Source organism: Hyla sarda, chromosome 1 (genome assembly GCF_029499605.1).
Source record: "Hyla sarda isolate aHylSar1 chromosome 1, aHylSar1.hap1, whole genome shotgun sequence".
Lineage (NCBI taxonomy): Eukaryota > Metazoa > Chordata > Amphibia > Anura > Hylidae > Hyla > Hyla sarda.
Window position 1 is genome coordinate 435,151,783 of NC_079189.1, and position 12,660 is coordinate 435,164,442.

The 12,660-nt window shown below is 39.7% G+C and overlaps 1 protein-coding gene and 1 non-coding gene across 3 annotated transcripts in view; both read right to left on the bottom strand.

The window, feature by feature from the left end:
* Window positions 1–4,421: 4,421 nt before the first annotated feature.
* On the bottom strand, window positions 4,422–4,526 carry LOC130345300 (U6 spliceosomal RNA). Its single transcript, XR_008884035.1, has one exon. It is a non-coding gene; the product is annotated as a U6 spliceosomal RNA (small nuclear RNA).
* Window positions 4,527–5,838: 1,312 nt separating this feature from the next.
* Window positions 5,839–12,660, bottom strand: part of LOC130309340 (T-box protein VegT-like) — a 32,462-nt gene continuing 25,640 nt past the window's right edge. For both annotated transcript variants that reach the window (XM_056552318.1, XM_056552317.1), the window contains exons 2-9: window positions 10,513–10,660; window positions 9,851–9,953; window positions 9,315–9,479; window positions 9,057–9,203; window positions 8,899–8,969; window positions 8,199–8,284; window positions 7,738–7,915; window positions 5,839–7,625 (exon numbers count right to left, since the gene is read on the bottom strand). In XM_056552318.1, the coding sequence (XP_056408293.1) occupies window positions 7,250–7,625; window positions 7,738–7,915; window positions 8,199–8,284; window positions 8,899–8,969; window positions 9,057–9,203; window positions 9,315–9,479; window positions 9,851–9,953; window positions 10,513–10,640 (1,254 nt within the window). In that variant the 5' untranslated portion in view covers window positions 10,641–10,660 and the 3' untranslated portion in view covers window positions 5,839–7,249. The remainder of the gene's footprint in view (window positions 7,626–7,737; window positions 7,916–8,198; window positions 8,285–8,898; window positions 8,970–9,056; window positions 9,204–9,314; window positions 9,480–9,850; window positions 9,954–10,512; window positions 10,661–12,660) is intronic.

Here is a 12,660-nt window from a genome sequence, read left to right on the forward strand (position 1 = left end):
ACCCCGAATGTTTATTGTCACACAGTAATAATACCCACTTTGCGTCCTCAAAGTTGTTAGGCCCCCTCTGTGCCCCCAAATATAGCTGTAGGCCCCCAAACGGCCCCCATATATAGTTGTAGGCCACCATACTGTCCCACTTTGGTGCTACACTGCTCCTCTGGTCTGGGGACCTATTACTATGGCTCATAGCAGTAGGTCCCCGGTCTGCAGGGGCAGTGGAGCAACAAAGCTCATGGTAGTTACTATAAAGCAAGTGCAGCTCCTGACTATACCACACACTGCCCCATACATGTACAGTGCTTTGTATTAAAGGAGATCTGCAGCCATAGACACTTATGCCCTATCCGCAGGATAGGTGATAAGTATATATGACTGCACTACTCCTTTAAAGGGGTACTCCCCTGGAAAACATTTTTCTTTCAATCAACTGGATCCAGAAAGTTAAACAGATTTGTAAATTACTTCTATTTAAAAATCTTAATCCTTCCAGTACTTATCAGCTGCTGTATGCTCCACAGGAAGCGCTTTTATTTTTGAATTTCTTTTCAGTCTGACCACAGTGCTCTCTGCTGACACCTCTGTCCATTTTAGGAACTGTCCAGAGCAGGCACAAATCCCCATAGCAAACCTATTCTGCTCAGGACAGTTCCTAAAATGGACAGGGGTGTAAGCAAAGAGCACTGTGGTCAGACAGAAAGGAAATTCACAAAGAAAAGCACTTCCTGTGGAGCATCTAGCAGCTGAGAAGTACTGGAAGGATTAAGATTTTTAAATAGAAGTAATTTACAAATCTTTTTAACTTTCTGGCACCAGTTGATTTAAAAAAAAAAAAAATGTGTTTTCCAGGGGAGTACCCCTTTAAGGCACAGGCAGCCACACCGTTCTCTAAGGGTTAATGGCACAACCACTTGGTGTTCAAGAGGTATTCCTATTTCATTCAGACAGTCGCGGCTGATGTGGGAACATCATAAGCAAGCAGTAGCTACTAGGGCTGTTCTACACTCGTTTTCATATACCAGTTAGAGAGTAGCTTACAGCGCTGCATTGCTACTGTTTAGGCCCCTTTTACATCATGTTTATGGTATATGCTTGCTATATGCATCTGGAAATCTTATGTATAAAAAGGTAAAATTTTCTGTAGACCCCATCACGTGACAGATGCAAAGAGAGTCTAATTTTCACCTGTTACTTTGTCAGGGCTTTTTTTTTTTTTTTTCTAAATAGCGCAGACCTAGCAGTCAATATACACATTATATATATCTATATGTCTATGCATAGTGGATACCACATATGGGAGTCTACTGACAAACCTTCACCAGACACTAGTAATAAAAAGCAGAATACAAATACGAGAATGGAAACTATATAACATGGCACACTTGACTCTTCCGTAATATGGGCCACCTCTGCCCACTGCATTTAGGTGTGTTTGTGGGGAGCTAGAGACGAGCGAAGTTACAGTAAATTTGATTCATCACGGACTTCTCAGCTCAGCGTTTGCTGACTTTAGCCTTCATAAATTAGTTGAGCTTTCAGGTGCTCCGGTGGGCTGGAAAAGGTGGATTCAGTCCTAGGAGAGAGTCTCCAGCCCACCGGAGCACCTGAAAGCTGAACTAATTTATGAAGGCTGAAGTCAGCAAACGCCGAGCCGATAGGTACAAGGGCCCACATCAGATACTCATGACATAGAATGTGGAAACAAGATATTTTCATTCTTCATCAATGTAGCTGTGAGAGGGCTTGTTCCTTCCTTGTTGCAGGACAAGTTGAATTTTCAAATAGCACCATTTTCTAGAACAATATATATAGATATATATATAGATATAGAGAGAGAGAGAGAGAGAGAGAGAGAGAGAGAGAGAGAGAAGTAGAAGCAGTGACACTTCAGATTGGTGAAATGAAGTGGTGTCTTTATTAATCCAGAGTGAGCTACGTTTCGGCGGCCTCCCGCCGCCTTTGTCAAGCAACAAAATGGTGAAAGAGGGTATTTATAGGTCACACATGCCGTCCCCAAGCAGACATGATTGACAGGTATACAAAACAATGCAGTGATAGACTGTGATAATCGGAGACAAAATAGGATGCATTTCGAAAACACAAGTGGTGTGCATGATCATAGCACTCAAATTACATAATATATAAAGAGTTGTCAAGTGATACGGTGTAAAATATATAATCTGGATGCAAAAGTGGGTGGGGCCACTTTTCGCATAGGGTATGTTATCATAACTCCCCCCTCCTTTTAATGTATGCCAATCATATTTTTGCCTAAATACTGACCTCCTGACTCTACTGGATATCTAATTTTGAAATGCTTTTATAGTTACTAGATGGTGGTTTGCTATAAAAATATATAAACATGCCTATTTTGGAATTAATGTATAGATTTTTTTTTTCTCTCAAAGAGGGGGTTTCTATGTAAGTTTTGTGTTCATTAGTTTCTCTCCAAACCCTCATTGGTCAAATAAGATACAGTAGGGAACACTGGGAAGTATAGGTGTATAATTGTAGTTTTCAAATCTGCTAAAACAATATTTATTAATTTAGCCTTGATATTTTACAAATTAAATACTATATACACACACACACACACACACACACACACACACACACACACACACACACACCAGTACATACTCAGGAACAGAGCAGTGATGAAATGCAGAGAGATAAGCCTTACTGTGGGATGCTATCAATTCTACTATGTTAACCAGACTTCCTGACTAAGTAGATAGTGATGACTTAGACAATACTTGTAACATTTTAAAAATTATACTGTTTTGTAATCTGTTCCTCGGTATATTTATTTATCTGTTAAATTATATCAGTGCTGGGAAGATCCTCCTCCTCCTCCACTGGTTTATTCTGCCATTGATCAGTTTGTTGGGTTGAAGGAACCCTGGGTTCTGTAGTGAAAGATAAGTTATCCCCTATCCAAAGGGTAGGGGATAAGTTATAGATTGCTGGGGAGGAGGGAGTCCGACTGCTGGGACCTTCCACATTCTCTTCAACAGGGCCCCGGCAGTCTGCTGAAAGGGGGCATGCTGGTGCGGCACCCAACATGCCCCCTCCATGTATCCAATAGAGATACCACGGCCTCTGCTTCTTGCGGGGGTCAGAACGGCTGCTTCCGGCAGACTGCTGGGGTCCCGTTCAGGAGAACGTGGGGGTCCCCCAGCGATCACACCCCTGTGATCTATAACTTATCCCCTATCCTTTGGATAGGTGATGACTTATTTTTCATTGCACTACCCACATTTTCAGGGTCTTTAATTGTCCATTAATTGGTCTGCCATGATTTTCAGTCTGTGTCAAAAATCTGACATGCTGAGAAAAGGACCAGATTGTAGTCACTAGCAGACTACGATTGGGTCCGCAGCCCCATAATAGTTAATGGCTCCATATCTGTCAGTACCTGCCCATGCACAGATACGATTTAAGGCGATTTGAGCTTCCAAAATCGTATCTGTGCATCGGAAGGTCAAATCATGGTGTGAAGCCAGCCTAACAGCTGGAGGCACCCATGATTGGGAAACACTGCTTTAAAGAAGACACAATTGTTCACAAGTCAGTTCTGACAGATCTGTTTTAGTAAATACTTTAATTCCTGATTAAAGAATTCATATGGAGGGCCTTCTCTGATAAATCCTGCATTTTTATGAATAAATTGACAATTCAGTGTTAGCATTACAGTCTTGAAACAAATCTAAAGTCCAGGTCCACCCGGAACACACTGGCGGACATTCCACACAGTTAAATGATCCAGTAGGATTGCTAGGACTGATCGGAAATGCACTAATAGACAGCAATGCATTTTCAAAACAGAATCCACAGAAAGAATAGGCAGTCTATTCTTTCTGCGGACGCCAGAATCGGGAAATTCCGCCATGTGCACAGTGCAGCTGAATCCCATTAAAATCAATGGTACTCCGCAGAAGCACGTCTACGTGGAATATTCTGCCATGTGAACATCGTTTAAACTGTTCAGGACACAGGGCATACAGGTATGCCCTACTTCCCAAGTCCTTAAGGACGGAGGGCATACCTGTACGCCCTGAGTCCCGCTACTGGGCTTTAAAGCGTTCTCACTAGCGGAGAACACTTTAAATCTGGTGGGTCCCAACTGCTAGCAGCAGCCAGGACCGCCGATCGGGCCGATGCCCTGCATTAACCCTTTAAATGCCGCGATCAAAGTTGATCACGGCATCTAAAATGAAAGTGTCCCAGCAGTAAAATGTTAAATGTGAAGCCCCCCAATAAACAAGTTTGAATTACCCCCCTTTTCCTATTTTTTTTTATTTTTTTATTTTTTTTAAACTTAAATTTTTATTGATGTTTTCTTATGGTTGAACAATAAAAGATGTATATGCAATTCACAAGGATTGCAAGCTTTATAGTGATTGTATAGAAATGCACAAAAAAATATGGAACGCTTCACGAATTTGCATGTCATCCTTGCACAGGGGCCATGCTAATCTTCTCTATCGTTCCAATTTTAGTATATGTGCTGCCAAAGCGAACACATTTTTTAAAAATAAAATAGTGTAATTAAAAAAAAAATATATCATGGGGTACCACCTCGTACGTACTATAAAAATATAAGGTTAGCTAAACCACACGGTCGACGGCAAGTGCCATCAAAACAAAAATGGTACCAATAAAAGAAAAACTACAGATCACAGCGCAAAAAATGAGCCCTCAAATACGGAAAAATAAAAAAATGTTACAGTGGTCAGAAAAGGACAATTTTAAACATTCAAATTTTGGTGCATGTAGATTACATTTTTTTTAAAGTAGCAAAATAAGAAAACCTACTTAAAATTGAGTATCCTTGTAACCATATGGACCTACAGAATAAAGATAAGGTGTCATTTTTACCGAAAAGTGCACTGCGTAAAAACTGAAGCCCTAAAAATTTGCAAAAGGCTTTTTTTTCTTCCTTTCACCCCACAAAAATATGTATTTTTTGTTTTGCCGTAGATTTTGTTATAAAATGATTGAGGTAATTACAAAGTACAATTGGTGATGCAAAAAAAAAAAAGCCCTTATATGGGTCTGTAGATGCAAAACTGAACGCATTATGATTTTTAGAAGGTGAGGAGAAACAAACAAAAGTGCAAAAACGAAAATTGTTTTCAGTCCTTAAAAAAGGTGAAAATGGGCTGCGTCTTTAATGACGCAGGAAATATATTTACATCCTGCGCCGGCTCCCGCATCATATAGTGTTGGTCCTACAGAATAAAGGTGTAATTTTTACTGAAAAATGCACTGCGTAGAAACGGAAGCCCCAAAAGTTTGGTTGCTCAATGTTTTTTTTTTTTTGTTTTGCCGTAGATTTTTGGATAAAATGACTGATGTCATTACAGAGTAGAATTGGTGGTGCAAAAAAAAAATAAGCAATCATATGGGTTTTTAGGTGGAATATTGAAAGGGTTATGATTTTTAAAAGGTAGGGAGGAAAAAAACCAAGTCCTTTAAGGGGGTAAGGTTGTGTACTGACTTGTCTGAGCTGGATAAAACCAATTGCCACCTGCCAATATAAACAATTCTTTAACCATTTCATTGGGTAAAAAAAAGGAAGCTGGTCACAGCCTTCTGGACATAAAACTGACCCCTGATTTAATATAATTTATACACACTAAGTTGCTATTTGTTAGCACCACAGTGGTTTTCAGTAAATAACAAAAAACAAAAAAGTTTCTGAAGAGCTGTTGAAAATCCAGATTTATTCAGGTTAAATCATTGATTCTTGATGTGCAAAAGTAGATTAGTAGCAATACATAAAATATCAATAAGTTAATTACTTAAGTTGCAGCAGAAATTGCAATTTAATAATGCAATTAAAGGATTTTTCAGATAAACTTAGCAGCTTGTCACCCGATAAAAAGTATGGCCAAGCTGTGATGTCCAACACCCATGCTGAAGAGGGATTGCAGGCCACTAAGCATTGAAGAAAGCGTTTAATTTGTTACAACCTTCTGCAATTTAACCTGAGACATCCTCATGCTTTGATATTTTTAGTGGATTTAATAGTGTTTTTTAAGTTTGTGATCTTATATCCTGCACATCAGTGATAAATGGACCCACAGGCATTTCATGCACAGTGATTCTTTGTTACGGACATTTATTGAAGGTACAATTCAACACTGACCCACAAATGTACATCTCAGCATTTTCACTTTCCAGTTTAAGTCATTAAATTAAAATTACATAAAACAGCCTTCAGTAGAAGGACATGTTCCTATGGGATACAATTCCCAGTCTCTTTAAATAAAATCTATTTACAGATATTAAGGTCTATACATAGGACACACCATTCTGTATCAGACAACCAAGATATGGGTGGCTCATTCTGAGAAATAAGACTACATATAGCACTGGTTATCTAGACCAACCCTCTGCTGCAGCCTGTAAAACAATACACCAATCTAAAGGTTACATAATTTGTGAAGAATTCCTCTAATCAACACATTAAAGCCCAAAGTCCAGAGAAAACCCCCAGTTGAAACTTTCATGCTTTGTATATACAACCTTGAGTGACACATGCAACAAATTTAAAAACCATGTGCATTTCTTATATATCATGTGCCCTATAATGTGCTTTCACATCCGAATAGGAAAACGTGCAAAAAGCAAATGTTACAGCTCAAACATAATATTCATCCCACAGAAAAACAGACACCACCACGGTGCAAAGCAATGCTGAACAAAAGGGGTTTTTCTAGCCCTAAGGATCTTCCAGGAGGCTGGAAACTGAGGGTAGAGGCATTATTATTTAAAAGGTATTAGGTATTAGGTATTGCACAGCAGAAGATGATCTGACTCCATATAGTCCATGCTTTGTGCCATCCAGTCACAGTCTAAGAGCATCTTGTATTTCTATTTAGTCCATCAGAAAATTGGAAAGTAAAACTTAAAACACCTTTTGCAGCGATGGTCTTGTGGATTTAATCCCAACAACAGTCCTTTATCAATTTTACAGTTCCGTAAGCAAAGCATACAATATATACAAGAAAAAAAAAATCCCTTAGTTTGCATGGAATGGAACAAGTGGAAAATATTCCTCTCTGTGTCTTCATTTTTCTTTAAGCCAGAGTGACTTGTAAAGTGTGAGGTTTTCCCAATATGTATTGGATCCATTCTCAAAAAAATTAAATAAAAAAAGAAAAGTTTCTAAAAAGTTGAAAGTTAGATAGCTATGTCAGCAAATATTTTTATGCAGTCCATGGTCTGTGTTTCTTCCAATTCACCAGCAGGTATACGGAAACAGAGAATACTGGCTCCAGTCTGACATGCCATTGTGGGCAACTGCCCCCTGTGTGCTAAATTCTGTTGGATAAGAGTAGCTCATGGGGCGATACTGCCCTTGTGTGGGCACCATCCACTGTTCTGCTCCATATGGGCTATACATGGGTCCTCGCAGACTCTGTCTTGTTGGTGTTTCAATGGGAATGTTCATTACACTAGATCGATCCTGTGCAGGGTGCAGTGAATGGAATGAGGGCACCTGAAAAGCATCAGGCTCTGGTACTGTGGCCACATCTGGCGTAAGACGTCTGCCTTGTGCTTCACATGAATCCAAAGAGCCTGAAAGTGACTGAAGGTATCTTCTGTTTGGACTTCTGTAAAATAATTAATTAAAGCTTTATAATCCGCTTTCTACATGTTAACTCAAATCTATAGAACAACATGGTCATGACCGTTTAATATAAACAGCATGTCATGCATACTCACCTGTACAAAAAGCTGGAGGAAGATGAAGGGACCTGCTGCTCTTGGCTTGGGGATCCCGTCATATCTGGGGAGATGGGGGCCAGGTTCTGGCTTCCTTCATGATCTGGAACCCATTGTGCATATACTCCTGTAGAAACCTCACCAGGTTCTTCCTTCACACGTGCAACCTTACAGCGATCTGAAAAAAAACAACAACAAAAAAAAAAAAAAACAGTTAAAACTAAACGACTAAGGGAATATTTAGCATGTGCCAACATTAGATATTTTATTTTAGATGACTCCAAAAGACCACTACATTATCCAGACTTACTACCCGGTGACAGATTTTCAAGTCCACTATGTGCTAAGCTTACTGGCTGTATTCTTTGAAAAGACCATCTCTTTAGAAGACCACTTTTTAATACAATTTTTGATGGTGGTCTTAAAGACATTTTATTGTGCTAATGATTTCACAACAATACCTTCATCTTCTTCAGGATTGTTCTCCCACTTCTTTCTTTTCTGACGTTTGCTTGGACTTTGTGGCACGAGTTTCAAAAGGTCATCCCTGAAGAAACAGAAACAGTTATCGCACCAAGTTAAAACTGAATCCCCAAGACAAGGTTTTTAATATTTCAGTGACGAATTCAAGCTTCACATCTAGTATTAATTTACAATGCATAAGTAATCGCCATTTTGCCCAACCCCCTTTATGGTCTATTCAAACGTACAGTATTCTGCGCAGATTTGATGCACAGGATTTTCTGCTGCAGATTTCAATGGAAACTAAATGAATGAACACTGCATCAAATCTGCGCAGAATACTGTATGTGTGAATAGACCCTTAAGGGTGCGTTCACACGCTCTGTTTTTGCGGCTTTTCCGCAGCGTATTAGAAAGGGGCGGGCTCTTCTGGGCTGTCCATAGCAGATTGTCCGCGGCGGAATTTACGCTGCGGAAAATCCGCCGCAAGCCCCATTGAAGTCAGTAGGGACTGCGGCGGATTTTCCGCAGCATAAATTCCGCCGCGGACAAATCTGCTATGGACAGCCGAGAAGAGCCCGCCCCTTTCTAATACACTGCGGAAAACCCGCAAAAACAGAGTGTGTGAACGCACCCTAAGGAAGAAATCATTATAGATTCAATTTAAGCTGTGTATCCTATGGAAAAGAAGGCTTTTACCTTTTGTGGCTTCTTTCTTGTTCCCGAAATCCTTTAGCAAATGGATTGTGGTCAATTTTTAATTTTGTGATCTGATAAAAAGAAATAATTAAGATTAAATAAATAAATTGTATCTTAATGTTACAGTCTTATTTCAGTAAGTATATTCTCAAGTTTACCTTCTCATTTTGGTAAGCTGTGACTGCTGTAAACTCTGTCTCTGGGAAGCTGAACACTTGCAGTAACCCCCATCGGGTGTTGTATATATCATCAGACTGGATGACATGGAACCTGGGTTTGTATCTGTGCATTGAGTGCAAGATGATCTGGAAGAGTAGAGAAACCAGTAGTTTGAGACAAAATATTATGCCAATTACAGCAATATATTGCTTGCCTATGACCATGACATTGTATGGCACATCTTTTCCTTTACTTACATGTCCATGTTGGTCCAATGTGTTATTGGTAAGTTTTAGTTTTTGAAAGCAGATGACATCCTTCATCCAATGGGCTCCAGGGGCCGGTGAATCGGGGTGAATATAAGTCCTGCAAGGTGGGTGTGGTTCTGCTTTTCCTGCAGCTTCCCATTGATTCTTACTCCACTATATAGAAAAATGTGTGTAATTAGCATTTGTCACTAATCATTGATGTGCAACACCCTTATCCTAGTTTAATGGAAGAGACCTTATTTCCAATAAAGAACTCACATGTTCACATTTTTTGAGCAAGCACCGTCTACATCAGTGTTTCCCTACCAGAGTGCCTCCAGCTGTTGCAAAACAACTCCCAGCATGCCCATGTATGCTGGGAGCTGTAATTTTGCAACAGTTAGAGGCATCCTGGTTGGGAAACACTGGTCTACATAATATTACTCAACAAAACAGCTACTATATTCCTCCTCATCCAGCACCATCTACTTTACAGACTATAGCTGCCAATAGAGTCTGATGGGCTTTTAAAGACTTGACTTTACCTTGTATCTGCAGTTATCCAGAGGGACAAAGTCTACCAGCACCACATATTTAGTGTAAGGATGCAGTCCGAATAGTCTAATCTTGCACTGTGGGAACATCCGCCTGTGGAAGGGAAACAATAATTAAGGAAAAATGGAAACTGAAAACTATTGATTAACCTAGACCAGTGGTCTCCAACCTACGGACCTCCAGATGTTGCAAAACTACAACTCCCAGCATGCTGGGAGTTGTAGTTTTGCAACATCTGGAGGTCCGCAGGTTGACGATCACTGACCTAGACCATCATATTTTATACAGCTATCATAGTATTAAATATATATTATCTCTAGAATAATTTTAGCGTGTATGGAGCTAAACAGATACTTGTTTGAGAATATCAAAAGGTGTCTGGTTGCAACTTAAGTAAAAATTACTTTTAGCCAAATAACTAAATGAATAAAACAGAAACATAAAACACAACCCCACTTATTTATGTACAGATAGCTGGTGTCAAGGAGAAGGGATGCTAATATAAAAAGGGCAATAGTCTTAGGTTGCTGCTTTTTTATTTTAGGTTATTCCATCCCCCTTGCTCCTTCATATAAAAGGAAATTACCTAGCCGGATAATATAAACACTCTAGAAGTCTAAAACACTCATCATGGTCATTGAAATCCACTTACCGTCCAGATTTGGTGATGATCATCTCGGTCCCTTCCTGGTGGAACTGGCTCCATAGGTCCAAGTCCTCCAGCAATGCAGTGACAGAGTTGGGAAGATACAGGGAATCTTGGTTGCTGACACAGTCCATGTCTGTTGCGGGTTTCACATCTATAAGACAAATACAATGCAGGTTAGCTACTTCTATTATCTACCCCCAAATTTTTCTGCAGGGTCGCTGCTTTGTATGGTGTTCTGTGACCAGCCTACAAAAATTTCAGTGACACTATTCTACTTTTATATAAAAAAGGGAAGAAAAAATGTGTCCAAATGATAGGAAATAAGTATGTGGTCCACTGCAGGTAGTGTATGGTGCTACATACACTGCCCAGAAATGGGGACGATTGCTGTGTCCTCTACTCACCAGGCACAGAGAGCATGATCCTTCAATAACTCCACTCACACTTCAGTCTACACTGCGCCCCTGACCGGCAAGCATTTAAAGGTAAGGGGAGGGAGTCAAGACACCTTCCCCCTCCCCAACCTGATCTCCATTGCCAGGCCTTTGAAGTATGGGGACACAAAGAGAGGAAGGATCCTGTTTAATGACAGGGGCAGGGGCAGGCTGACCAGTTGATTAGCATGAGCCTGATACACAGGAAACCCTGCAGGGGAAATGCGACTTCATTTAGTGCTAACCCACTGCTAAACAAACACAATATGGAAGCCTCCGCTGGCACTCAGGAGATGGGTTATCAGGTGCATGGCACTACCAGCCCAATCTGACAGTACAAGCTTGGGCTTCTGTACATTTTATAGCTTTTTCTCATATAAAGCTTCTTGTTATACACCCAACATGGTAGATGACAGTAACCTCTACATTGCACTTGATATGTTAATGCATAAGCAGACTGATTTATGTTAAGGTCCCAATACCAGGTATGTATGGGGCATGATGTAGGCCATTACAACACTAGAATTGACAAATATACACTTGCGTAGCTAGAACAGACAAGTATTGGTGCTACAGGTAGCACAGACGAATACATTGTTTCCTAAAGCAAGTTCTGTGCCTTGTACAGTAGTCGTGTAAAACTGGATTTTCATATCGTTCCTTTCATCCATGGTAATAAAGTTTACAAGAAAAGTAAATTTAGTGATTACACTTCAATCTATTGGTGCTGATATAAATATCTATCCATCCATCTACACACAGGTGTTTCATTCCAGAGAACTGGTGCATAGGGAGCTAGAAACATATACAGGTAAATAGCATGAAAATATATTCCAGTGTGTATACAGTATTATGTTTGGTAGTATAGCATCACCTAATCGGTTTATTTGAGGGGTAGTTTGGTGCATAACCTTGAACATTTCATTCTCAAAGCAACCATGGTAGCCATAAAAAAAATAAAAAACCTATCCCAAAACCATCAATAAACTTTCACATTTAGTTCAAATCCAATCTATTTGATCCCCAGTAGACTGACCCCATATATATTTGATTGCACATTGATGATTTAATAGTTTTAAGATTTCTTTATTACCAATAAAGAGAATATATTCACCTATATTTTACTGTTTACAAATCAGGTCTTCAAGAAAGAATTCTTGCCAGTCTATCATATTTTTGATCCTAGCTAAACCTCTTCGTAATCTGAGCAGACAATTTACAAAGGTTGCTAATGTGCATATGTCTTTTAATGGTTAGAATAATGTAGATATATTTACAGCATGAATATACAATCTACAAACAGAACAGATATGAAGAATATTCAAGAAATCATGTGCCTTTAGGATTTTTAAAACTCTTCCTTTTGTGAACATGTCCTTACAGCTGCCTGTACCAGGCTCATTGTGTGTATTGTTGGGTCTAGACACACAGGAGAAGTTTTGTGAATTGGGAGAGCTACCCATGTTCTCTGTCCCACAAGCAGGAACTGAAGCATCCTTTACACTGACACACACACTGGGTGTCTCTATAACAGCCTCAGGCCATGAACACTGCTAGAGTCAAATGTAGACTGACTCAAACTTCAAATCACTTTGCCTCTTTCAACTCCTAATGCTCCTAAATGAGGCAGGTAGACTTCTATTGTCTAAACATACAGGACTGGACACATTGTCCTCCAATACACAAGAACATTACTACATAGTAGCAAGCAGACAGA